General features: G+C 44.6%; 1 protein-coding gene across 2 annotated transcripts; it reads left to right on the top strand.

The window, feature by feature from the left end:
• Nucleotides 1-696: 696 nt before the first annotated feature.
• Nucleotides 697-25,988, top strand: LOC111223036 (histone-lysine N-methyltransferase ASH1L-like). 2 transcript variants are annotated; one of them, XM_022747004.1, is made up of 25 exons: nucleotides 697-1,321; nucleotides 2,115-6,555; nucleotides 8,952-9,621; nucleotides 9,790-9,963; nucleotides 10,108-10,202; nucleotides 10,678-10,751; nucleotides 10,909-10,954; nucleotides 11,202-11,310; nucleotides 11,470-11,676; nucleotides 11,874-12,020; nucleotides 14,520-14,628; nucleotides 14,768-14,917; nucleotides 15,402-15,469; nucleotides 15,861-16,027; nucleotides 16,194-16,346; nucleotides 17,000-17,054; nucleotides 17,444-17,576; nucleotides 19,085-19,357; nucleotides 19,704-19,790; nucleotides 19,892-19,982; nucleotides 20,463-20,601; nucleotides 20,746-20,918; nucleotides 21,167-21,333; nucleotides 21,935-22,394; nucleotides 23,545-25,988. In XM_022747004.1, the coding sequence occupies exons 1-25, from the start codon at nucleotides 713-715 to the stop codon at nucleotides 23,634-23,636; spliced, it is 8,889 nt and encodes a 2,962-aa protein (XP_022602725.1). In that variant the 5' UTR covers nucleotides 697-712; the 3' UTR covers nucleotides 23,637-25,988. The 2 variants fall into 2 exon arrangements, with proteins under 2 accessions (XP_022602725.1, XP_022602724.1); XM_022747003.1 differs by having other exon boundaries at nucleotides 21,935-22,421.
• The last annotated feature ends 1 nt before the right edge of the window (nucleotide 25,989 follows it).

The raw sequence follows: 25,989 nt of genomic DNA, 5'->3' as shown, positions 1-25,989 counted from the left end.
GTAAGAGCAGTATACCACTATCATGGGCACGTTTTCACTGAAGCTAATGAGGGAATTTAAGGGATTGCTCATTTGGTATCTTGTCACACCTCAGGGGATGTGGCAGCACTGTGGGATTAACGATTGACTTTGGGTGTTGTGGGCTTCGTAGTTCTCAGGTTGACAACGTAGAGTCCTTGAGCCTAAGGTTACATTTCTCAGGTAGAAAATCCTTGGCTGTGTAAATAGGTCACAGATTGTTGTAATCTGTGAGGACGGACACACCATAAAAAGTCACCCAGACAGGATGAAGGACATCCTCTAACCAAACAGATGATAAAAATTGTTGCCCTCCATCTGTTTTGCGCCATCACCCGTTATAAGACTTTTTATACTTCTCATTTGTAGGGCACTGTTTAAAACTGTAAGTGTCTCATTGATGTTCTGTGTTGCGGTGACTAATGTGGAATTCTTTTTTGTCTGCCCCCTCCTCCCTCTCCTTTTCTCTCCTTGCTTTACCTGTCTTTACTCCTACAGTTGAAGGACGGAGAAAGAGGGCTGGACAGCCGTGGAAGGGACAGAAGCCACCTCAAAACAAGGAGAGCTTCACCCTCGCCGTTATCCCCCTCCCCCTTTTCCCCCTTCACCCCCATCCCATCCCCCTGACAAAAAAACCTACCTGGTATCCACAACTTCACCTCCCTAGTAAACTTACACACCCCCGAAGGTTTTGATGGATCAGAAAATTCAGGGGGGAACTGCAACTCCTCCCCCCCTTCTCTCAGGTGCCCCCACAGGGGAGCGAGAGAAGGAGGGAGGAGGTGGAAAGAAAGAAGATGAGGAAGAAAAGAAGAGAGACAGGGAGAAGGAGGGAGCTGTCACTGTCTCAGCTGGTACCGGAGGGGCGAGTGCAGGTGGTCCAGGAGGTGCCAGCGGTGACCAGTCCCATTTCTCCATCAAAGAGAGCAGCCTGTCAGAGGGCAATGTCAAACTTAAGATTGGCCTTCAAGCAAAACGCATGAAGAAGCCACCTAAGATCCTGGAGAATTATGTGTGCCGACCAGCCTTCAGGGCTACTGTGAGGCATACAGGGCGAGGAGGAGGCAGTGCTCGTGGAAACCGTGCGGGGGCTACAGGTGATGGGCCAGGTGGTCAGAGCCAGAGTCCTTCACATGGCAGGGAAAAAGAGAGGGAGAAGAGTCCGAGTGTCAACAGACCAGCCCCATCATCTTCATCAACCCCCTCTGCTAAAGCTCCTACACCACCTCCTCCTGCTCCCCCTCCCGCCAGCACTACCGGCCTGTCACCCTCCCAAGTAAATGGGAGCGCTCCAGCAAAAAGGGTGAGGAGTTTGAACAAACTTCAATTTATGTTCTTTGATCCAGCAATGGATTCACACTTTGACAAAAGTGAACATTCAGTTTCAACAGTCAGCATGTTCACGAGTGCATTCTGTTTAATTTGTGTGCATACTTATGTTTATTTACCTTACTTCCTCAAAATGTTAATCAGTTGGTCATTGGTAAGGCAGTGGTCCACAACAAGGTTACCCTAGTAATCAGCGTGTTATTGCACAGATAAAGAGCAGAGCATAAATTGTTCTTTAGTATTCTTTGTGTTCTCTGTTGGCCTGTCTCTATTCATCACTCACCGCCCCCTCCGGTCTCCCTCCGTCTGTGTCGTCTATCCTCTGTCTCTGCCTGGCCACGTCCTCTCCACCCCCTCCCCTGCATGACCCCTCTCTCTAGCTCTCTCTCTCTGTCCCCAATCTGACCCTGATAAGTGTTATTGAGTTGAGTGTAACTTCCCCCTCTGGGCATGCCCAGGAAGCAGCCCTGACAGAAAAACTTACCAATGAACTGAAATTTGTAAAGGGGTAAAGAAACCTATTGTTGATTTATAGTTTGTAGTTGTAGCTTTGAGTGTCTGTGTCCAGATGTGGTAGGTTCAGCACCATTAGCACCATTAGCAACTCCATTCGAAATCAGCATAGGACTTTAGCATGTTACTTAAAAAAGTGTTTAGAGAAAAAAACATAGTTGCATCCATTTAATTAAAACATTTGGCAATCTTTAGTGTAATACACCTATTAATTTTCATTAATTTCTTGCCATCTTGTTCTGTTTTTTTTTCAGGGTCCACCAAAGTTGGATTGCAAGTCTGATACAAAGCCAGACATGAAAGCAGCCACCACCACATCTGAGAGACCCCTTAACCTTCACCGCCCTCCACCAGACAGTAAAACACATCCCTCCGTGAAGAAAACACAGACTCCACAACTCAACCCCCGGACATCCTCACCTTCTCCACCACTATCTGCATCAAAAGAACCCAGCTTTGAAGGTGTTAAACCACCTCAATACACCTACAGCACTGAAAGTCAGAGAGACAAGGACAAGGGTGTCCAAAACTGGGGAGCACCCACAGTCACTGAGAAATTAGCTCAACTCATAGCAACATGCCCACCATCAAAGACCCCAAAGCCAGCCAAACCCACAAAGATTGACCCAGCTCCTCCTCTCCCAAGCTCAGGCTTTATGGCCCCCACAGCCAAGCAGCGAGACAGGGCTTTGGCCAATAGGAACACATACTCAAGAATGGTCCACCTTTCTCCACCGCCTCCTGTATCAAGGCCACCTGGTCGGCCCTATGGTTCTAGGAACAAAGACAGTGTTATGGAAAATTCACCCAGTCTAGCACCACTGAGGAAGGAGGACATGGATGGGACTGGGAAAGCAAGTAGCAGCGGTAACAACATCAGCAACAGCATGAGCATGAGCAGCAGCAACAGCAGTAGTCGCAGCAGCAGCCCAGCACTGACCTATGGCAATAACCGCCTATCAGCCATGTCAAAGGACAGCAACAACGACAACAACAACAGTAGCATTTCTAAGCCACAGTCACGTTCTGCTCACTGCCAACCTCACACCACATCTTTGCCATCTTGTCCCATTTCATCCTCTTCCACCACATCAGTTGAGCAGCGGACAGTGAGTGCAGTGAGTCACCTGGGTTCCCCTGCTCCCTCACAAGGACACCATGCACGTGAGAGTCCTGCCCTGGCAGAGGAAAGCAGTGCAAGTGAGAGAGAGCAGGACAGGGACAGCCCCAGAGACTTAACCAAGTGCCCTCCCACAACAGGAACAGGAAAGCCAGAAGGGAAAGACAAGGGGATCAACAATCAGTCACTGCGAGTTGAGAGGGGGAAAAGCTCTAGTCCAAGTAAGCGCAGTCCCAACCGGGATAGTAGCCGACCTGGTCGGACTATCAGCCCCCCGGAGCCTGTTAGACAAAGGGCATCTTCTCCACCAGAGCCAGATGGTGATGAAAGCCCACAGACACCTCTTAGAGATGATTCTCCTGATTCATCAATTGACTCTCCCGCAGAGCAGGACTGCAAACCCTTTAAAAAACGACGGGGAAGAAAACCCCGTTGGACCCGTATTATGAACAAGACGCAGAGTCAAAGAACAGGCCAGGACAGTCCCTTTGACCAGAGCAAAACCACCATGCCTTTATCTTCAAGCTTGGAAACGCCATTGCCACCGGTTAAAAGACCAGTGGGCAGGCCTCCCAACCCAAATAAGGTCAAACCAAATCCTGTGCCACAAAGTTCAGTGTCACAGCTCTTCCCACCCCAGCCTAAGAAGAGGGGGAGGCCAAAGTCCAAAATGCCAAGGCTTGACGCCCTGGCCCATGGGCACCCACCTAACAAACTGGCCCCCTCCAAGGTCTTTTCATCTTTACTCAAGTCCAAAGAAGAGCAGGACCCCCCTGTTCTTCACCCAGAGGTGGACCTGAACCCCCCTAAACCTATGCCAAGAAAACGTGGACGTCCCAAGCGCCTTCCCCCTACCTTACCCCAGGAGGGTCAGCCTCCCACGTTGGCTCCAGAGGCAGGAGACATGGGAGACAAACGGTTCCGCAGCAAAGGAAACGGGCAGCTTATCATGAAGACTATAATAGGCAAGATCAATAAAATGAAAAGTGTGAAACGAAAGCGTATTCTCAGTCAAATCCTGTTAGGCCCAAGACCAGAGGAGACCCCTAAAGGCACAACCAGTGGGGTGGTTGGCTCCGTAGAAGCTGCCACCCAATCATTGTCCTCCCTGGCTGCTTCTTTTGGGGGAAAACTAGGGCCGCAAATTAATGTCAGTAAAAAGGGCACAATATATATGGGTAAGAGGAGAGGCCGTAAACCAAAAGCAGTGGCTAATGCCACAGCTACAACGCCACCACCAGAACCCTTCCTATCCCCAAACACCACTTCTCCTCTCCATCACCATCAATCACAGTCCCAGCAACAGCACCAGCTCTCTGGTCCAGAGGTCTTTCCCTCCCCCTCCCTCTCACAGTCTAGTGGAGGCCACAGTCCCATCAGCGATGCCAGCTTCGTGGAACCAGGCTCAGTGCACTTTGCAGGTCATGCTCACTATTCTAACTCCCATCATAGCCACAGCACATTCTCCTTCCCTCCCCCGACCTTTTCGGCTCCTAATCCTCGCAACCCAGGGCTGGGTTCCACGTCATCATCTATGGCCACAGCAGCTTCCCAGAAAAAGTCATCTTGCCGTGGTTACCATCGTCACCACCCCCATTACAGGCAGCACTACCATTATCATAAGCTTTCCCCTCCTAGGCCGCTTCATCCCACCTCCCCTGCCCCCCTCAGTGAGCTAAAGGAAGCCACTCCATCACCAGTCAGTGAGTCACACAGTGAGGAGACAGTGCCCAGTGACAGCGGTATAGGAACAGACAATAACAGCACATCTGACCGTGGTGAGAAAGCTGGAGGGGCAGGTGGTTTGGGTGCAATTGGGATGCCACCCGGGATGGGCGGTGGATTATTAATGCCAGGGGTCATCAGTTCAGCTATGGGTCCAGGGGTGGGCCTTAATTCCAGAGGCAGGCGGCGACACTCCACTTTGCTTATGGAACATCCCTCACCCTCTCCGTCACCCCATGGGGCAAGGTCATCACCAGATCCCCGGAGACCTCACCCAGCAGCCCCTGCCTCCTCCTTAATGGGACACAAGGAGAAACATAAGCACAAGTGTAAACGCCGCAGCCATGGTTGCCCTGGCTACGACAAGCTTAAGAGACAGAAAAGGAAACGCAAGAAGAAGTACCTGCAGCTGCGCTCCCGCAGGCATGACCCAGACTTTCTTGCTGAACTGGATGAGATTGTCGTGAGACTGAGTGAAATACGGATAGCACACCGTACCACAGGGCACCGGCTCGGCAGTGGAATAGGCATAGCAGCAGGAACAAGCAGAGTGCCAGGGGTGGGGAACAGGGCCAGTGGTGGCATAGGAGGCACAGGTGGCCCTCCTCCACATCATTATGTCCACAGGGACCTCCTGCCTACAATCTTCAGGGTTAACTTTGGCAGCTTCTACTCTCATCCTGCATACTCCTGTGACCCATTGCACTATGTTCGTAAACCAGACATGAAGAAGAAACGGGGACGGCCTCCCAAACTGAGGGAGTCCATGTCTGAGGTTCCCTTTGTACCAGGGCTTGGATTCCCACTCTCCAGTGGAGGCTTCTACCACCCCTCCTACAGCGTTCCTTACTCCTCTGGGCCCCTGGGGTTGGGCTATTACAGAGGCTATCCTACAGCTAGCGCCCTGTATCCCCACCCACACCACCAGTCACCCCACACAGCCCCAGCCCACCACTCTCACCACTCACCTTCTTTCCCTCCTCCTCCCCCTACATCTTATATGCATCATCACCACCCCTCACATCTCCTGCTGAACCCCTCCAAATTTCACAAGAAAAAACATAAGCTGCTTAGGCAGGAGTTCCTGGGAGGAGGAAGGTCCCCTGTCCTGTACCCACCCATGTCCTCTGAGCTTTCCTTCAACTGGCATCACAAACACAAACACAGACACAAACACAGAGAGCGCTGTGCTGAGGAGGACAGGGAGGAAGCAGCAAGAAGTGGATCAGGGAGCCGGGCTAACGCAGGGATTTCTGACAGTGGAGCATCAGGGAAAGGAGAGCGAGTTGGCAGTTTAGGAATGGCAGAGTCTCTACAACGATGCCGCTTTGGACGAGACACCTCCAGTGCCAGTGCCAGCAAGCAAGCTGCTGCCACCTCTGCCAACTCCCCTTCTTCCTCCTCATCCTCATCTGCAGAAAGGTACAAGCGCAAAGACAGCTCGATGTCTTGTCTAGGGCCCTCCAGACTTGCACTGGGTAGTAGCTCAAAAGGCCACCACCCTGTAGAGTCCTGGTTCAGGATGGGTAGCTCTGAAGCAGACTACTCTAAGCTTTTACGGAGTCATGTGGCTCCTGGCCAGGGTCCCTTCTCAGATGGACGGGCTGAAGATCCAGCAGGCTGCTCAGACAGTGAGGATGAGGAGCCTCTCACCCCCACGGAGGATGTAGAGCCTGGAGCCCATGATTCTCCAAACCTTACAAATTTGTTTGCCTCTGCTCTAACCCGCACTACGCTCAAGGGGGGCAGGAGCAGGAAGACTGAGGTAGTCCCAGAGAGCTCCAGTTTTTCCCGCATGGACCGGCCGATGAGGAAAGACCGCTCAACATCATCAGAGAGGAGAGAGTTGGGTAAGTCCAATTTGGTTGAGTTAAATTGTAAAGTGATCTGTATGAATAAGCTGCCTACAGTGAGCGTCCACTGCTAAACTGTTAGTTTATATACAACAGCATCTGCAGAGATCATTTAAAATAAAGAAAAGACGGTATAGTAACCAGTAACAATAGCAGCAGCTTTTATTTGTTCTAGGACATTCTTTCACTGCATTAAATCCCGAATCATTCATGTAGCTCGATTTTTTTTTTAATTTTGATGAGCACAGAAAATATTTTGACCGAAATTAAATTTGACATTGTGAAAGGTTGTTGGAGTCCATTGTGCACCAAATTCATTTTCCAAAAATAGTTCAGATGCATAATAATCCTGTGGCAGAATATGATTGGCTGATGTCTGATGAGCTTTATGGCTTGGCATGGCTGTGGTGAAACTGGCCCCGGGTGAAATCAGTTAGATCCAGCACTGTCTTCAGGACTGTGTGTTTTGGCAATAACTAGTTCATATGTTGCCATACGACACAGCAAGCTGGCTCTCAAATCTTGCTTTATATATGCTCAGTGAACCCTTTGTAGTATTGAGAAATTGTCTAGTGGTTACTACTGGAGCCATCTATACCTCAGTTGTGGCTGGATCAAACAACACTGGAAAATTATCAGTTCTGTCTCTGTAGCCCTCTCAGTTGTCCCTCATCTGAACAAAGAACATACTAAGTGGAACAGGCTACTTACTTTATTGAAAAAAGACCCTTTGAAATGCACAGTGACATCCCCTCTGCATACACTGTCTGACATTTGGTAGCTCTTACTAGTGGTTACGGTCTTGGGAGAAAAAAAAGCATGTGTAAACTGGCTTCACTGTGAGTGTGGAGGCCACAGTTGGCTACAGTTGATGTAGCATTTCTACCAAAGCTCATCTTACTGTAGGGGTGGAGTGTTTTGTTAACATGCTATATTTAGTAGACATTTCCCTCAAAAGCCCACAATGTGAGGCCTAGTCCTACCCCAGCACCTGGGCAGAGCTTATGTCGCTGATGCAAGACGCTGTGCCTCAGCAGTGGACTTGCTCCACTATTGTGACGCTGAATGCCTCCTGATTAAGACTGATAGGTTTGTGTGTCTGTGTGTGTGAGCAGTGGTAGGTTTTGTATGTGACTATTACCTGTGTTTATGTGCATGGCTGTAAGTGAGATGGGAAGCTGTAAGAGGCAGAATGGTGCAGTTCAAACCAAGACAGGGTAATCCTGGATTAGAGCTCAGGACTCGGGGTCAGTGAGCGGTCACAGACTGCATCATGAAGGTAGAGGAGGCCAAAGGTGGGGACTGGGCTGGCACACAAGACAAGTGTGGAAGGATGCAGGCAGATAGGTACACTCTGACAGGGTGAAGAGGATGGGCAGAGAGTGATGTGGGAAAGAAAGGTCTGTGAGGGAGGTCAAGAATAAGATGATAAATAGAAGGTTTAAATAGTTCATTTCCAAGTCCACAAAAGAAAATACAAAGCGTGTTTCCGTCAGCGACTGTTACATAAGTCATGATCAACCTGCATGTCCACACATTGCTCATGTTTCACACCATGCATGTTGACATATGACAAGCTGCACATTGGAAATGGGCCAGGGGTCAGGAAGTAGTTAAAACAGTTGTGCACTGTCACGAGGTAGTTAATCAGTCCTCCCACCACGACCCTGTCTCACTCTGTAACTTTGGTAACATGTGGGCTCCCTGATTTCATTGTGGCTAGTCTTTGTGGGTAGCTGGACATGGGGCAACCCTTTTTCACTGAGTATGGATTTATGGCTGACCGATAATATTGGTATTTCTGTATACCCATAATAAAACTAGTATAGTATAGATGTATTAATCTAAATACACTTTTCCATCTTAACTCAGTGCTCAGACATGGGTGCAAAATTTAGTACACTTCTGATTTTTTTAGTGTCTCCATTAAAATTAAACATTTGCATGGAAAATTTCTTAATTAGCGGCAAGAAGAGTTAAAGAATTGGTTTAGGAATAACATTTCTTTCTTTGTCAACTGAAAGAGGGGCAGTTGGAGTATGAAGATGTTAAAGGAAAATGAATGGAAAATAAATTGACTCATATAAGTTTGAAGGTGTGGAGGAATAGGTGGTCAACATTCTCACAAGACAAGAGTCAGTATGAGATGTGATGTACATGTAGGAATATAGAGGGACAGGCAAGGAGAGGAAGGAGGGAGAGGTTGAGAAAGTATGGATGACAAAACACAGGAGGGAAAAAAGACAAGAAGAGAAGAGAGGAAGATCAAGAAGAGAGAGACACAGAGAAGCAGAGTCTTGTAATGTCAAAGGATAAGAAACTTACAAATACTAAGAATGTGTGCTGTATGCTTTTATTCATATGCAGCATTAATATGTTGTGTCTTTGTCCAGGGTCATCGAGTATTCAGACAAGAGTTGTTGCCCTCCCAACCCCTGAAGGGCCCGAAGGATCCCTGCACCACCGACAGCAACATCATCACCAACCTTCTCTATTTCACTCCCACGGCTCTGCCTCCTCCTCCTGCCTCTCTCCCTCTCAGGACTGTTGCCTGGATGCCTCCCTGCCCCACCACTCCCATCGGGCACAGCCATCCAAACACAGCCTGCACCACGTCAACAAAATCCTACGGGCCAAGAAGCTGCAGAGACAGGCTCGTACAGGAAACAATGTGGTGAAGAAGAGGGGCCCCGGACGTCCCAGGAAACACCCGTTGCCCTCCCCACCGCCATCCCCACCACCCCCTGTCGTCGAGTTGAATCAGGCTCGGCACAGGGACAGAGGGGGAGAACGGCCAGCAGGGGTCAGGGGGTGGGAGGGGGATACTGTGACAGATGCTATTGAGTCGGTAGTCCAGGGACAGCGTAGAAAAGGCCAGAAGAGGAAGCACTGGGAACGAGAGGGGGATGAGGAAGAAGAAGAGGAAGAAGAGGATGGGGAGGTAGAAGAGACTGAGGAGCGACTGCCAGACAGGGAGGAGAACCTGGGCAACCTGGTGGCAAGGTCCAGAACTGGGACAGGAAGAAGCTGGCTTACTCAGGAGGAGCTCCAGCACTTTCGTGGGTAAGCAAATTTTCACCACACTGTTAACCTTTATACCCAAGAGTCTCAGCTGTGGGACACAGACAATGATTCACAGTGAGTATTAATGTTAGGATTCAGTGCTGTATATATAGGAACATTTATTAAGTCCAGTCGTCACTAGAAACCAAGTCATGGTTCTAATTTTAGCTCAATGGAAAGCAAGCCAGATGGCCACTGCTCCCCGGAACGCCCAGGCACTGTCTCCAGGGAACAAGCTCCACCCATGCCCATAACAAGCCAACGGGAGAAGAGAGCAGCAAGACCTCCAAAGAAGAAGTTCCAGAAGGCGGGGCTTTACTCTGACGTGTACAAGACTGAAGAGTGAGTCCCAAAGAAACCTTAAACAAAATACCTGAAAACAACTCTTCTCGTCTTTTGTTGTATAGATACAAGCACGCTATGTACAGTTTGTGTGGGCAGCTTAAAATCTCTCTTTACATTTTACTGTTTCTCCACCCCCTGCAGTCCCCGGAGTCAGCTTCTGCAGCTAAAGAAAGAGAAGCTAGAATACATACCTGGGGAACACGAGTATGGTTTGTTTCCAGCTCCTATACATGTTGGTGAGTCTCATATTGGATCACTCTTTACACTGCACCAGATTTGAGCATGTAATTACTACCAGACTGATAGACCAGTCAAACTCATCTTTCTTTTTGCAAACATAATGTATAAAGTTTGACTTCTCAGTTAGTTGAATAAACTTTTCATTTTCAACAGTTCATTCTTCTTCTTATAAGCCAGAAAAACGTTTGTTCCAGTTCTACAGGGTTTCTGGGGTTACTCATCAAAATTATCGACATAACTCAGTAAACTTGTCGCTAAGAACAAAGAATGTTTTTTTTTTTTGTTACCATAGGCCTGTATTTTCAGCCATGATAACATGACAGAATTTTCATTAAGCGGTTAAACTACTCATTTACATACAGTATGCGAATATAACTGTGATGTATGTATGTGGTCAAAAATTACTTCCTTCTTCTTTTATGTTTCAATTTTATTTTCTCTGTTAGAATTTCCCCTGCTTTGTTTTTTCAGGGAAGTACCTGAGACAGAAGCGTATTGATTTCCAGTTGCCTTACGACATCTTATGGCTGTGGAAACACGATCAGGTGATCAATCACATCTAGCACCAATTGTTTTTAGGGGTTTTCCATGCTCAGAGTGAAAGGCTGATGGCTAGTTTTAAAAGTTACAGCCTCAGTAGTGGCCCACCCACGTAAACATTTTTCTTTGTCATTAAACCCCTTTGTGGTTTTTGTGTTTCAGCTTTACAAGAGGCCTGATGTCCCCCTTTATAAAAAGATCAGATCAAGTGAGTATCTGGCTTTGTTCAAAGGATTTTGCCAAAATGTAACCTGATCAGTTTTGTTACCCCTTCTCTGCTTATCAACGAGACTCAGGGATATTTGCTTCATTGGTTGCCTTGGTTGCTTTGACTTTTGTTGTCCGTGTTATTAGTTCAATGCGTTGTTTGCAAAACAGGGATTAAAAATACATAAGGCTGCCACTGCTGGTCACAACTTTTAATGTGGAATGGTAATCCCCTGTTTGTGTCACAGATGTCTATGTGGATGTGAAGCCTCTCTCTGGTTATGAAACAACTACATGCAACTGTAGATCTCCTGAGGGCTCGACTGAAAAAGGCTGCCTGGATGATTGCCTGAATAGGTAAAGACAAGAGACAGCCAGTGTATAAATCAATCGTATTATGTGTCAGCAATCAGCACTCAGATTTAGTCATAGATTTTTTCAGGAATGTTGCTGGAAATTGTTTGTTTAGTTATGAAACAGACATTTTACATATTTCCAATTGCCTTTTTTCCCCAGGATGAGCTTTGCCGAGTGCTCTCCCAGCACATGTCCATGTGGTGATCACTGTGACAACCAGCACATCCAGAGACATGAGTGGGTGCAGTGTCTGGAGCGATTCCGTGCTGAGGGGAAGGGCTGGGGAATCCGCACCAAGGAAACTCTCCGCTCTGGACAGTTTATCATTGAGTACTTGGGAGAGGTGGTTAGCGAACAGGAGTTCAGGTGAGATGTTTGATGCAAAATATTTTTGTTGTAAGGTAGACATGTCCTAAGAAGTTTGTGGATGTCAGAATAGTTAGCATATTCTGTGTCTGCCTGTCTACCTGTTTCACTTCCTCAGTTCAGGACTTATTTAGACATGGAAATGGATGAAAGCCTCTCTTTTAATCTTCCACTGCTTCTTTCCTCCTGCATTTTAGGAGTCGCATGATGGAGCAGTACTTCTCCCACAGTGGCCACTACTGTCTGAACCTGGATAGCGGCATGGTGATTGACAGCTACCGAATGGGCAATGAGGCACGCTTCATAAACCACAGCTGTGAACCCAACTGTGAGATGCAGAAGTGGTGGGTGTCATGGCAGCTTTAAACCAGTTCCCTACTGTTGTCCTTGTGGCGTTTTTGGGTTCTTACCAAAACCCAGATTTGGCTAAGCCTTCTCAGGCGCAAGCATGAGCACTTGCCAGAAGTTGTTACTGGAGGATAATTGAGCCAGACCTGGTGTAAACTGCATTTGTTTGACTGATTACAAAGAAAGCATACTGCGTTCACTCGCGCCATTCAGCTGATAATGTCAACGTCCATTAGGATTACTATAAGAGCAAGTTTTACCATTTAAGAACTGTCAGGTGCATCAGCAGTGACATAGTAAATTATACAGACAGACAGTGTTAAACAAGTGAAGCTGAGAGTCTTGCTGGATTGTTGTGAGCGGAGAGTGGGAGAAGCTGATTAGAAAATGTTCCAGCTTGATGATTTAGTATTTTGTTTTCTAAATGCTTCTGTCACTTAAGGTCAACGGACTGGAAAATAGACTAGCCTGTTATCTAAGCCGTTTCACTTAATTGCTATCCGTTTGTGTGCCTGATGATTCGGGTGAGATGGGTAATTTCTTATTCTCTCTGTAAGAGACAAACTGACTGTAGTGAAGGTACCAGAATGGGCCAGAAAGATATTCAGCATAGTCTCTTTGGTCTGGTCTGTTCCAACAAAGGGACAAGGCCATCCAAGCCACAAAAAGTTGTGCTACACCTGTTTTATTCTTGGCACCTTACTCATGTTGTCAGAGAACGGGGGTTACTTTTTAACCACGCGCTATAAGTCGTGTGTACTTATTATAAATGTTTTTATTTTAATGCATGTAAATGTGGCCTTATTGGTTTCGGTATTAGATTCCCTTATTGTGGCAGAAGTTCTTGGCTATATTTAGAAGCTTTTTGAAGTTGTGTGGATTTATAACAGCTGTACAGTTAAACCACTCTAACCTAGGACACGGATAAGTAGTCACAGTGAATATTAGGAAATATTGTGTTGTCCTAGTTTGGGTACCTTACACGAGCTCTAAAAGGGACACGTGTAGCAGGTGCATGTCTTTGTAAATGAGAAAGCTCTGCCTGGAAACCCCAACCTTATTAATGTGGTTGTGTGGTGGTAATCTGATGAGATCACCTCAGTCACACTCTGCCAGTGTTCAGAGACCTAAATGGCTTAAAGGCCTTGCACCACGCCAAAACAATTCACTGGTTTCCTGAGGGATTGTTCTTACAGCATGGCTAAATCCACTGCAATCAGAGACCTGGCTGAACAGGCCTCTCTGTGCCTGACTTTACTTTGTGAAACCTACTTGGTTTTACACTACTTTTACTTTTTACTAGTTTGCCGGTGTATGGTGATTCTGCACCATGTATCACCGCAGTTTAACCCTCAGAGGATTTGATTGTGGACAGCTAACGACCTTGAGAGACTCGACTATCAAACTGTACCCTCTGGCCTCAAGCATAGACCAGCTCATAATCTAGGACACTGGTCTGTGTATGTGTAAATCCACGTGTGTGTGTGTAATGTAGAGTGGCTGGGCTGAAATAAAAGACTCCACAAGGATAGAGGATTTTCAGCACAAAGCCTGACGAGTCATCCATCTTGTCACAGAAGAGAGATTACATGCAGCCGGGCCTTAGATACAGCTGTAGTGCCTGAAGACAATGCGCTGAACCAGCTTTTTACCCCTATAGAAGGAATAAATTATCAAGTGGCTGGCAAACAGAATAGTGCGCTTTATTCTTAGAAGAATGGCGAATGGCTGGAGCACTGCTTCGTTTGGAAAGGAGGAAAATAGGGATTACAACGTGTTGAGCAGTTGCCAAATAGAGCAAATTACACCGGGACAGTCCTTCTCAGTTTTATTCCAATTTTAAAATGCTTTTAATGTAATTGTCTTTCTAACATCAATATTTAAACATTACGTTTAAAGTAAAAGACTGGAACTTGAAAACCTGACTTTGTGGAGAGGATGTAAGTTATTTTTATGCCTTTTTATATGAGACTCTCCAGTCTGTTTCAGATGTAGACAGTGTATGACTTCTGATCCCCAGCTCAGGATTGGACCCATGGATAAACACTCAACAGACTAAAATGTAGCTTTACAGCAAATATTGTGCTCTCCATTGATCATTGTCAGAATCTTCCTCTGTGGACCAGAAAGCCAGACCTGAAAATGACAATATGTTTCATTAATTTTGTTGTGAGCTGAACTAGCATGTGTTCTGGTGCCTGTTACATAATAGCTGAACCAGTTAGGAGAAGTGATTATGTGTTGGTTGGTAACATTTCCCACCAGTATATAATAAATAAGCTTGTATATGAAGTTTTATTTTTGAACTATTATTCTTAAAGTGACTGTAAGACTCAGCAGCCTCCTTGACAGGTCAGAACACACTTTGACTGAGAAGAGGAATATCTTGAAATAGCTCTCTAAATATTTAGTTTCCTTTAACTTCAAATGACCATACACATAGTAGTTTATTGTAATTAATTATGTTCTGTTTTTTTATTTCTCCTCTGTCTTAGGTCGGTGAATGGGGTGTACAGAATTGGTCTCTTTGCTCTGAAGGACATCACCAGCGGCACTGAGCTCACCTATGACTACAACTTCCATTCCTTCAACACCGAAGAGCAGGTGACGCACCAGCGCCCATTTTCTCCTCTTCATGGAATAACACTTTGTTCAGAGCTATAATCACAGCTGCTCCAATTTTAGCAAGACCCTTTTTTCACTTTCTACAACTCAGTGATTTTACTTTCTCTCTGCTCTACAGCAAGTCTGCAAGTGCGGCTCAGAGAGCTGCCGGGGCATCATCGGAGGGAAAAGCCAACGTATTAACGGCCTACCTGGGAAGACGGGAGGGACTCGGCGGCTGGGTCGGCTTAAGGAGAAGAGGAAGTCAAAACACCAGCTCAAGAAACGAGTGAGTGATGACTGTACATAAAAATATTGAGAACTTGTCTTAGTATCAGGTCACTTGTAGTTCCGATTGTATAGTACTTTTGTGACACAAAAGCAACAGCCCTTAATGGTTTCTTCTAATATCTTATTGTTATCTATTGTTGTTATCTGGTTAATAAAAGATTAGTCTAAGTCTAGCACTGTCTTGTTAAAAATCAGGTGCAGTGTGTATGTAGGGCATGAATGTGTCTGTGTCTCAGAGGTACCAGTAGTGGGCCACAAGGTGTCTAAAAAAGTAACTCAGAATATCTTTAAGGGTATACTTTTGAATTAGGGCCTGAATCTCATGACCTAAAATTGATATCATGGTATATTTTAAACATAGGCTTTCAGTAATACACATGGTGGTTTTAGGTATGAAGCCTGAGAAGAGGTTATAAAAGAAATCAGCGAAGGGGTGTCATTAAGATCGGTGCATACTTCAATACAACTTTCTTTAACTACAGGAAGAGGAGTCGAGTGACAGCAACAAGTTTTACCCTCATCTCATGAAGCCCATGTCCAACAGAGAGAGGTAAACACACACACAAACTGACATGCAAGCAACACTTAAGAGAAACACAACTCATGTTTTGTACATGTGATCATTGTCATGTTTAGTCTATATTCCTTTTCTGTAAACCTTGTACAAATGAACACACTGGAAACCCTTACTCAAATGTACAGGGATGGAGCAAATTATAATACTGATTATATTATTATAACATACAGATCTTTTTTTTTCATTTCTTTTGCAATTTTTGCCCCCCGTCTCAGCACTTCCTTAATAGAATGGTAGTATTTAAATTATTTAAGAACATCCATCAGAGAGCAAACTACATTTGACATGTCAGGCGTGAGTTGATGTTGCCACCCACAGACACAAGCTGTCTTCACACTCCTGTCCTCTCTCCTTCAATCACCAGAAACTTTGTGCTGAAGCACCGAGTGTTTCTCCTGAGGAACTGGGAGAAGATGAGGGAGAAACAGGAGCTGCTGAAGAGAGAGGGTGAGAGAGAGAGGGACGCCAGCAGCCTGTCCATCTATACACGCTGGGGAGGAGTCATCCGTGACGATGGCAACATTAAGTCAGGTGAGAGTTTTAGTGGCTACTATTGAAATGTTCAGTGATAGACGTGTTAGCTAAGGCAGCAATGCTACGCACACCTTGCTGGGCATGTAACTGAAATGTATGTGATCAGAAATGAAGTAAATTTGTGTAAAAAACTTGATGTGCAATGTTCATCCCTGGTTTCCAGATGTGTTCCTGACGCAGTTCTCGGCCCTGCAGACGTCACGGTCGGTTCGTACTCGGAGACTCGCCGCTGCTGAGGAAAACACAGAAGTCACACGCACTGCTCGTCTTGCACACATCTTCAAGGAGATTTGTGACATGATCACCAGCTACAAGGGTTAGTTTCTTTTGTGGAGAAATATACAGTACGTACCTACACTGGTGCACGGGCAGACAAGAAATTCTCACTGTGTCCGTTTTTTTTTTTTCTTCTTCTTTTTTTTTTGATCCTATATGAAGTTTCACGTTTGTTTCATATCCTTCACTCGATCGCTGGCATGCACAAACCCGCACACGCACTCAACACACATACAGTCCAGAGCAGGAGACAGACAAGTGACGATCACTAGCCTTGTGTTGAAGCTTTGAACCTTTGTTGATCATTCTGACTGTAACTGGAAGCTGATTAGGCTAACAGTGTTGGTATAATACCTAAAATGAGAAAAGTAATCTTGTTGTATTAATTGGAAAGAGCCAGCCAATAATTCAGTTATTGCTGGTTTTAATCACAGTACTGCCGCAATTAACAATTTGTTTATGTGACCCATAATGTAGAGTAAATCTTTAGTGTTAATAGAGCTGAACTTGTACCCTACCTGCCTACCTGTTAAATATCTTCATTAACATGACCTCTAGGCTGACCTGAGGTCTGAGCAGGCCTGTTAAACACATCCGTCAGTGCTTCCATGCTAATGTCTAATATTCAGTGAACGATAAAGCTCTGTAATTAAAAAATGATGACATGAATGTTACTCTTTTGCATTAACTCAGATTCAGCTGGCCAAACACTTGCTGCTCCGCTGGTGAACCTTCCATCGCGGAAGAGGTAAGAGTGCAAACCCGCATGTCGCCTGGCTCATTCAGAATGTTTCACTGTTTTCCAGACAGCAGAGTTAATGTGTTATCTGCTCTATCAGTGTACAGCACCCACATAGTGTAACAGTTTATCTTCTGCCACGCATTTGAGCCGTGACAGCCTGTGCTTTGATTCTTGTCCAGTATTCATAGTAATCACTTTGTGTCAAAAAAATAACAGCTCATTGTTTTTCTTTCTATTTGCTTCATGGCACTAACACCCTCATGCTATCTGCAGACACATGGACTTATTCTTAGTTTTGCTGATGCTCAGATGTATTTAATTTTGAAATGTTATTTTTTTAGTGTGAGCAAACCAGATTTGCCGAGACTAACCCTGTTGTTTTTGTGTGCCATCAGGAACAGCCAGTACTACGAGAAGGTGTCCGACCCTCTGGACCTGAGCACCATCGAGAAGCAAATCCTCACCGGCCACTACAAGACCGTTGAAGCGTTTGATACAGACATGCTCAAAGTGTTCCGCAATGCTGAGGTAGGCAGGTGTTTCAGCCATTAACGATGCCCTGCTATTTACAATGAGAACTGCAGAAGGAGCATTTGTCTGTATTCATACATAATTTAATAGTTCCATCAGTGAACACCACATGTTGCTGGCAGGTGAAGAGTATTTTAGAGAAGTTTTATTTCTCTTTTAACTTACTTTGTACTCTCATTTACTGCTCCCTCTCTCTCTCGTGCTCTCAGCTTGTTTCCACACTCACTCTCTTTCTCTTTATTTCACTCTTTAACATTCAATAAACACCAACAACAAATGTCCACACTTCATCGTTATATCAATACTAGTTGCATCCTTTGCTTCATTGTTCTGTGAAGTGACAGAAGTTGGATTTGCCATTTGCCAACTGTTTTTACTTAATCAGCGATATTAAGCCTTGCAAGCAGCACCTTGAACCATAACAAAGGACTTCCTTCAGAGCACAGATGTTTTTTGTTTTTTTTTACACCTGGAGCTGTTGTTCAGGAACAAGAGTTAGTCACAGGTTCCTCTGGTCAGAACACAGATTTAGATCTCAAGTTCCCCAAGAGGTTCTTGGTCCCATGGGAAAGTCAAGTAGAAACTCTTAGCTGGTAATGAAGGATAAACAACTACTAAGTTAGATCTGATTTTTAATGAATTTGTTCAGCATTATTCTATTACTTAAATGGATCTTCATCCATCAATTGAAAAATATTTTATTTGCAAACTAGATGCTCAACCGGTGTTGCAGATCTGTCTGTTTTTATGCCAACAATCAATAGAAAGACTAGTATGATGATTGCACAGAGGCCAAGGCTGCAGCAGAATCCAGCTGTCATCATTATTCACTCCTGAGTATGATCCCAGATTCTTAAAGCCCAATCAATATCAAAAAGCCTCATCAAAATGATAATTTAAGCTGTTACTGTGCAGCTCCAACACATTCTTCCTCCCACTCAATCGCTGCTTTCCTCTCTTCTCTCACGCACAAAAACCTCCCAAATGGGATATAACTTGACGACTCCTGATCCTCTGTGCACACGTTGCAAGTCCTTTGATTTACATTTGTATAGCGTAGCAGTTTAAACAAGTGCCACTTGAAACCTCTCAGAGGAGCTTACTCTTCCCAGTCAGAGAAGCTTGAAGTGGATGTCTAAATTAGATTCACCCTTTGGTCCCAAGGCCCTTTTTCGCACACTGAAAAAAGCGTGAGGGGGATGTGGTTTATTGTTGAATTAGGAGCTACAGGGTGTTGCATTGTAGTATGAAATTTTGTCAGCTGCAAAGGCAGATTTGAGTGCATCTTTCATCTTTGCCCATAGCTCTGCAGGCTGGTGACCTTGAAGTCTTGTCTAAGTGACTGAAGAATGAGGGTGTAATTCTGGGGTCAAATGTTCATTCCTCTGCCTTAGATATGATTTATGTCATCTCTCTATGCTGATTGTGAGGTCTTGTTGTCCTTGTGCCGTTTTTTGCAAACAAATATAGCAGCTGCACTCATGACTGTCTTGTTCTCTCACCAGAAATATTACGGCAGGAAGTCATCGGTAGGCAGGGACGTGTGTCGGTTGCGGAAAGCCTACTACAGCGCTCGTCACGAAGCCGCTGTCCAGATTGATGAGATCGTGGGCGAGACCGCCAGCGAGGCCGACAGCTCGGATTCGCTGGAGCGGGACCATGGCCACCACCACCACGGAGGAGGGCCGGGGTCCCACGACAAGGACGACGACGTTATCCGTTGCATCTGTGGAATGTACAAGGACGAAGGTCTGATGATCCAGTGTGAAAAATGCATGGTAAGAAGCAAAGTGTCAGACACGCAGCTAAAAACAGCTGGTGAAAAAATCTATATTTTGTACTTGTTTATTTTCCGTCACTTCTGTTTGTCTTACTATGTGAAAGGTTACTCCTGTTTAAGTTAGTGCATTTGGACACCTAAATTGTCAAGGAGATTTTCCAAAGCATTCACTCCTTTGTGTATATTTTCTGTAATTTTAAGACAAAGAAAACAAGGATCGTTACAAATATTGATGGAGCAACCACAGTTGTGAATCACTAGTTCTGAGGGGCAGTTGGGCAGTAAATCAAGTCAGCTACCCATTTTTTGCATTCAGGTGATTGAACAGTTTTCTGTTATTCTAGGTGTGGCAGCACTTTGACTGTATGCGGCTGGAGACCGAGGTGGAGCACTACCTGTGTGAGCAGTGTGAGCCTCGGCCTATAGACAGGGTACGTCTATCCTGTCAAAAACACCCATGGATACTGAACTTAATGTTGTCTGTTTTACCAACTTCTTCTAATCTCACTTACATGTGTTGTTGTCACTATAGGAAGTTCCCATGATACCCCAGCCCAGCTACGCCCAGGCAGGCTCTGTGTACTACATCTGCCTCCTTAGAGATGACCTGCTGTTACATCAAGGTATAGAAACAGTAGAAACCAGTCCAGGTGGTTCGGTCACTCTAATTTTAGATCAGTTTAACAGCCCTTGAAAATCTTGTCTTTGCTGCAGTTGTGCACAGTTGTACAAACAGGACAACCTGACATCACTGTTGATGTGGTGATAAGTGCAATAGAGCACACCTATGACCACTGTATCTGTATCTGTATTTTATAGCAGTGGTGTGTGATTTTTAGCCTCTCGTTCATAGCATGTCGCTTGAACCTGAAGTTTTCATGAAAAACAATAGTCCACTTAGTGTATCCCAGTGTTAAAGTGAATGTAATGCAAAATTGTGTTTGCTCTGCGATCATGTTGCCTTTAAATTTGACCCTGTCCACAATTTGGACAAAGACGGGTCAAAGTGTTACAACAGTAACACAGAACAGTTAATTTCTTCTGAAATTTCCCACTGTAGACAACTAACCTGCCACTGCTTTCTGTGTGTGTGTTGTGTGCAGGCGATTGTGTGTATTTGATGAGAGACAGCAGACGCACACCTGAGGGTCAGCCTGTCAGACAGTCTTACCGTCTCCTATCTCACATCAACCGGGATAAACTCGACATCTTCCGAATTGAGAAACTCTGGAAGAATGAAAAGTAAGTTCAACAGGATGATGTACCAAAGATATCTGGTAGTGAGAGAAGTTATAGGTAAAGTTGTAATGGCTTGTGATAGTCAACTGTTTGTCAAGTTGTGTCACTGTGTGTCATATGCTGACCCTATCCACTCAAACTCTTAAGGGGTGAGAGGTTTGCCTTTGGCCACCACTACTTCCGTCCTCATGAGACACACCATTCTCCATCACGGCGGTTCTACCAGAACGAGTTATTCCGCATGCCACTCTACGAGATCATCCCCCTGGAGGCAGTGGTGGGAACCTGCTGTGTCCTTGATCTCTACACTTACTGCAAGGGTGAGGGAAAAACACTATAAAAAACCTACTTGCCCGGTCCCCCGTGTGAATGAGTGTAATTATGAATAAGAAGTAGGACAGTGCTGATAAATGAAGGTTAACTATGCCATTATGTCTTATATCTCAATTTGACAGGCTTTAACCAACACGCAGCAGAACAAATCTACGGGCCTTTGCTCTTCAAATATTTTATAAAGACATAAATTCCAGCAGTTCTTGGCTAATGCAAAATTCTTGTCTTCATACAGGGCGGCCGAAGGGTGTGAAAGAGCAAGATGTGTACATCTGTGATTACCGCTTGGACAAGTCGGCTCATCTGTTCTACAAGATCCATCGTAACCGCTACCCAGTGTGCACCAAGCCATATGCCTTCAACCATTTCCCCAAGCGACTCACTCCCAAAAGAGACTTCTCGGTGAGAGTGACGGGGGTCCTAACAGGGTGGGGCTGCAGCACTGGGATCTATTACTGATTTCTATAACATTGAAAGATATTTTAAGAGTGGAGGTAATATTACAGCTCCTGGGCATCTTATCTTGCTCACGGTGTATAGGCTACCTGCAGCACAATCACAGGTGAAGATGGGGCTCGATGATGGAAAACCACACCAGCTTATTGTTATATCTCTAAACCACATAGTAAGAACCTGAAGGGAAATGCAAATGAAAAACCTGTGCTGTATTTCTGGTAATGGTGTTAGCATTTTGGCAGTTTGTTGGACTAATTCTGCCCAATGTAAATTATAATGCTAACAGACTTGAAAAGAGATCCTAGCATCCCATGCAGCTTTAACTAAACAACTACACTGCAAAGCTGTGTTAAAAAGGTTCAGGTCTGTGTCAGAAAGCTTAGATTAAAATTGACTTTCCAAAACTTTTGATTTCTGAACTGTGTCGCATTGATGTCATTGTTTGTTTACAAACCTTAATTATCTGAAACCTAAGTAAGCCACATGAAATGTTGAAAAGTATTTGCAAACGTTATTTGACCCGGGTCTTATTTTGACATTTTTGCAGCCTCATTATGTTCCCGACAACTACAAGAGGAACGGGGGCCGCTCGGCATGGAAGAGTGAACGACCCAAAGGAGCTGGAGGGTGCGAGGACGATGGCTCATCCTGCGACCGGGGTGATGACTTCCCGCCTGAGGCGGAAGATGGTAGAGGAGTGGAGGACGACATGGACATGGCTCCGGAGGATCCCGAACTTCTCTCAGCGAAGCCCAGAAGAACAGAGCAGGAAGGGGAAGGAGATGAGGATGAAGAGGAGGAGGAGGAGGAAGAGGAAGGGCAGGAGGCTGAGGAGCGTAAAGACCTAGAAGAGGGTTCCACTGAGAGGATAGGAGAGATGCTTGAACTCCCATCCTCCTCAGCATCCTCGCCGTTACACCACCCAGCGCTGGGCAGGAGGGAGGCCCAGAGGGATCGACTCAATAAAATCCTGCTAGATCTGCTGCACAGAACGCCCAGCAAGAATGGTGAGGGACCGGGAACAAAGCAGGGGGGTAGGTCAACAAATAAATGAGGGTTAAAGTTTCAGATCATATGCTGTGACACATCGTTTAAAAATGTTTTTTTAATACATTTTATGTACCTTTTCCTGAATGGGTAAGTTTGAAGTTTGTGCAAGAAACTGTCCATTAAAGGAAATGCTTTGTCCGAGTCCCTTCCTCCCATCTAGTGTTTCAGTCTGTTTTCATATGCTGACAGTATTACCCAAAAATATCTTAATCTGGAACAAATCTGTGGCTAATCTCAGTGTTCAAAGGATCCAGTAATATGCTGCTTTAAGACCAAAATCAGCAATGACTTGATCTTGCTAACGAGTGTTACTTGTGCAGCCAAAGCCTGACACAGGTTATCCAAACACATGAGTGAGCCACACTGCTGCACTGAGTGACGTTTTCCTTCATTACAGTTAAGAAACACAGTCACCATTTTTTTTGAGTCAATCCCACATACAACGTCCTGCTGCCAAAACTAGAGCACCTGAGTGTATGAATCCGCCACTGAACATAGTCCCCAGCAAATTGACTATTTACTCCCTATTTAATGCGCAGCCATTACAAGACATTATAGAATCGTTTTAGGAAATTAACTTTTTAAAGCTTTATATCTTCAGAAGGAACCAATGGGCTTTAGTGCAACATGGCCCAAAACAGTAGTTTTTGGTCTTTTTATATAATTTGTAAATAGTACGAAAGATATAGAATATCACCAGCCTTATCATTTAAACGTAGTGAAATCCTTCCATGGGCACCACCATGCTCTCTTCCACCATAAAGCAGCTGCAGGAAGTGCAGAGGAAGAGTTGCTGACACAGAATAGCAAATGAACAGATTGAGAAACAATTTGGCTTTTTATTTGTGGATGAAAAGCTGGAACGAAGAAGTATTCCTGAACCAAAATGACACTTGAACATATCTCTTAAAAGTCTAATAGGTGGTATCAGAGAGGTGAAACATTTTTGCAGGTTTGCAGGCTTACTGTTAGTAACAGTTAATGTTAGAAACATGGTTTCCAACTGTCTGATTTTTTGAAGCTTCATCATTTTTTTGATAAAACACTGTCAGCTGTTTCTATGCAAGCTTCTAATCCTCTCTTTCTCTATCTGTGTTACTCCAACAGCCATAGATGTCACTTATCTCTTGGAGGAGGGGGCTGGGCGGCGGCTACGGCGACGGACGCTCGGATTCGGTGATTTCGTTGGGAGGAAATAATGTCGCGACGTGCCTGTCAAGCACACTGCCTTTCACTTTGTGAGCACGGGGCAGAAAATGGAGAGAAAGCAAGAAGGGAAATGAGCATTGCTGGTTATCTGACCATTAAGGACCACAATGCATCCCTGGGGGCCTCTTCCAGTTTACCTCTTCCAAGACTGTCATCTCATCTCTGAGAGGGTGGAGGGGGTTTGGAAGCGCTGACTCATGGCAATTTCAGCTTTTCAAGAGTTCTCAAGGAGCACGAAGTGAGAGCTGACCCAGACTTCTTGCTTATTTAAGTAGTATGATGCAAAACCTGTTTTTTTAATGAACATAGGAGAAGTAACCCATGCACTTAAATGCATTGAACATTACAGACATGGGTAGATGTATTCCACTAGCAAGCATCAGAAATGAAACAAGTGGTACTGAATAGGGGTGGATAGAGGGGAGGAGTGGGTAGTCCTTTCAGTCAGTGGGAATGTGAATGCGAATGCTGGAGAATTGTTCCCCCTAGTGGGACCTAGCTGCAATGACAAAATGTAACATGAGAGAAGAACAGCGCTGGGACGGAGAGGGGAAATGGTATAGTAGAAATGTAAGTTGAGCGGTGTGCTCAGATGCTGCTCATGAGAAAGAGAGCATGGGTGGTGAACTGCACTTTTGGTACCATGGATATTGTGAAGCTCTGTGTAATGTATCTATAATGAAAACACACTAACACTCACAGTATTGGATGATGCAGTCTGAAAAAAAAAAAAAAAACGAGTTAAAAAGTCTATTATCTTTTCCCTGTTATACTGTAGTAACTCATTTAGGAACAGAAGAGGCCGGGGGTGTGTTTGTTTTTAGAGTAATGGGAGGGGAGGGAAGATTGAGTGTGCGCTTTTGTCAGTCAAAGTGTCTTGTTGAGGTTTTAATTCTTTATTTTGTTGTGAGGCAGCCAGCTTCGCCCCTCTTTTTTGAAGTAACATGATTCACCAGCTTAACTAAATCAGGCGTGCGGGGGGGACACTGGCTTTAACTGTAACGCCTTACACAGCCGTGCTCTCCGACTGCCTTGCGTGCGAGTGTGTGCGTGCGTACACACTTACTGTGTGTCTGTACTCTGCCAGATTTCTTGAAGATATACCTTTTTAAAAAAAAAATTTAAAAAAAATTAAGGGCTCGATGGCAATTAACAGTTTTAAGAAAACTATGGAAAACAATACTTAACATGAAATGTATCGTGATGGTCATATTTTCTTATATTCTGTCAGACGGGTGGGGCGGTGTATACTGTATATTGGGAGGGGAAGGGACTTAGGATTTTTTTTGTCTTTAGACTATGTTCCTGGTTGCCATGGAGAATGTTTTAAAGGAAATAGGAAATGTGATATTTGATGAGATTTCTTTTTTTTCCCCAAATGCCTCTGCTAAAAAGGGACAGCCTGCAATGTCCCAGTGCGGTAAACTGACAGAGATGAGACGAGAATGAGACACTGACGGAGGGAGAGAGGGGACGGGAAGCTGTACAGTGCCAAGTTATGTAAATATATACACTTTACATTGAGGAGTGTCTCCAAAAGCAATATCTTGAAAATGGATTTTGTTTATTATTGTACTGTACAGGACTCAGCCCTAAATGTATTATGATTATTATAATAATGATAATATTATAATTTCTTCCGTTTGTATTACTATAATGAAGACACTTAAGCTCGGAGGAAAATGATTTTTTTAATGTCCAGAAAATCTCACCGTAATTGTCCTGACGACATAAAAACTTTAGCTGAGTTTTTGTTGCCTATAAATGAAATTCATCTATGTACTGCATGAGCGAGAAGAATGTCAAACGGACACAGAAGGCATTGGGACATGACAGTGACTCAGCAACGACACCTTTGTCACTGAATATTGTTAATAATATTACTTTTAAGGAGAAATGTACTCCTTGTCTTTTGCTGCAAAGTGTTGAACACTAAAAAAACAAACCAACATAAAAATGTTATGATATTTTTAAACGGTGACAGAAACAAAGGTAAAGCTGTCAACCCAATATCATGTTATTATTTTTGTTTTTCTTTCAAATAGGAAATGGTTCCGTTTTGTGATAGCAGTCATTGTATGATGCTTGTACTTGTATTTGTGTGGTTTGTGTGATTCGTTTAGTTCTTTTTAGACAATCACAAAATAAGATGCAAGCATTGTAAATGGCAGACTGGCGGACATTTTGTGATGTGTACAGTTTGTCAAAAAAAACTTCTTCCACTCGTTAAAAGTTTGTAATTATGATTCTTAAGTCATGAAAAATGCTGTTGGTTTTTACTTTTTGTTTTATATTTGTTTTTTTGTTTGTTTGTTTTTTTAATAAAAAGCACTACATTATTGT

Source organism: Seriola dumerili, unplaced genomic scaffold (assembly GCF_002260705.1).
Source record: "Seriola dumerili isolate Sdu_G_001 unplaced genomic scaffold, Sdu_1.0 BDQW01000110.1, whole genome shotgun sequence".
NCBI lineage: Eukaryota > Metazoa > Chordata > Actinopteri > Carangiformes > Carangidae > Seriola > Seriola dumerili.
The sequence above is the reverse complement of the archived record's forward strand: the minus strand, read 5'-3'. Positions and strand labels throughout refer to the sequence as shown.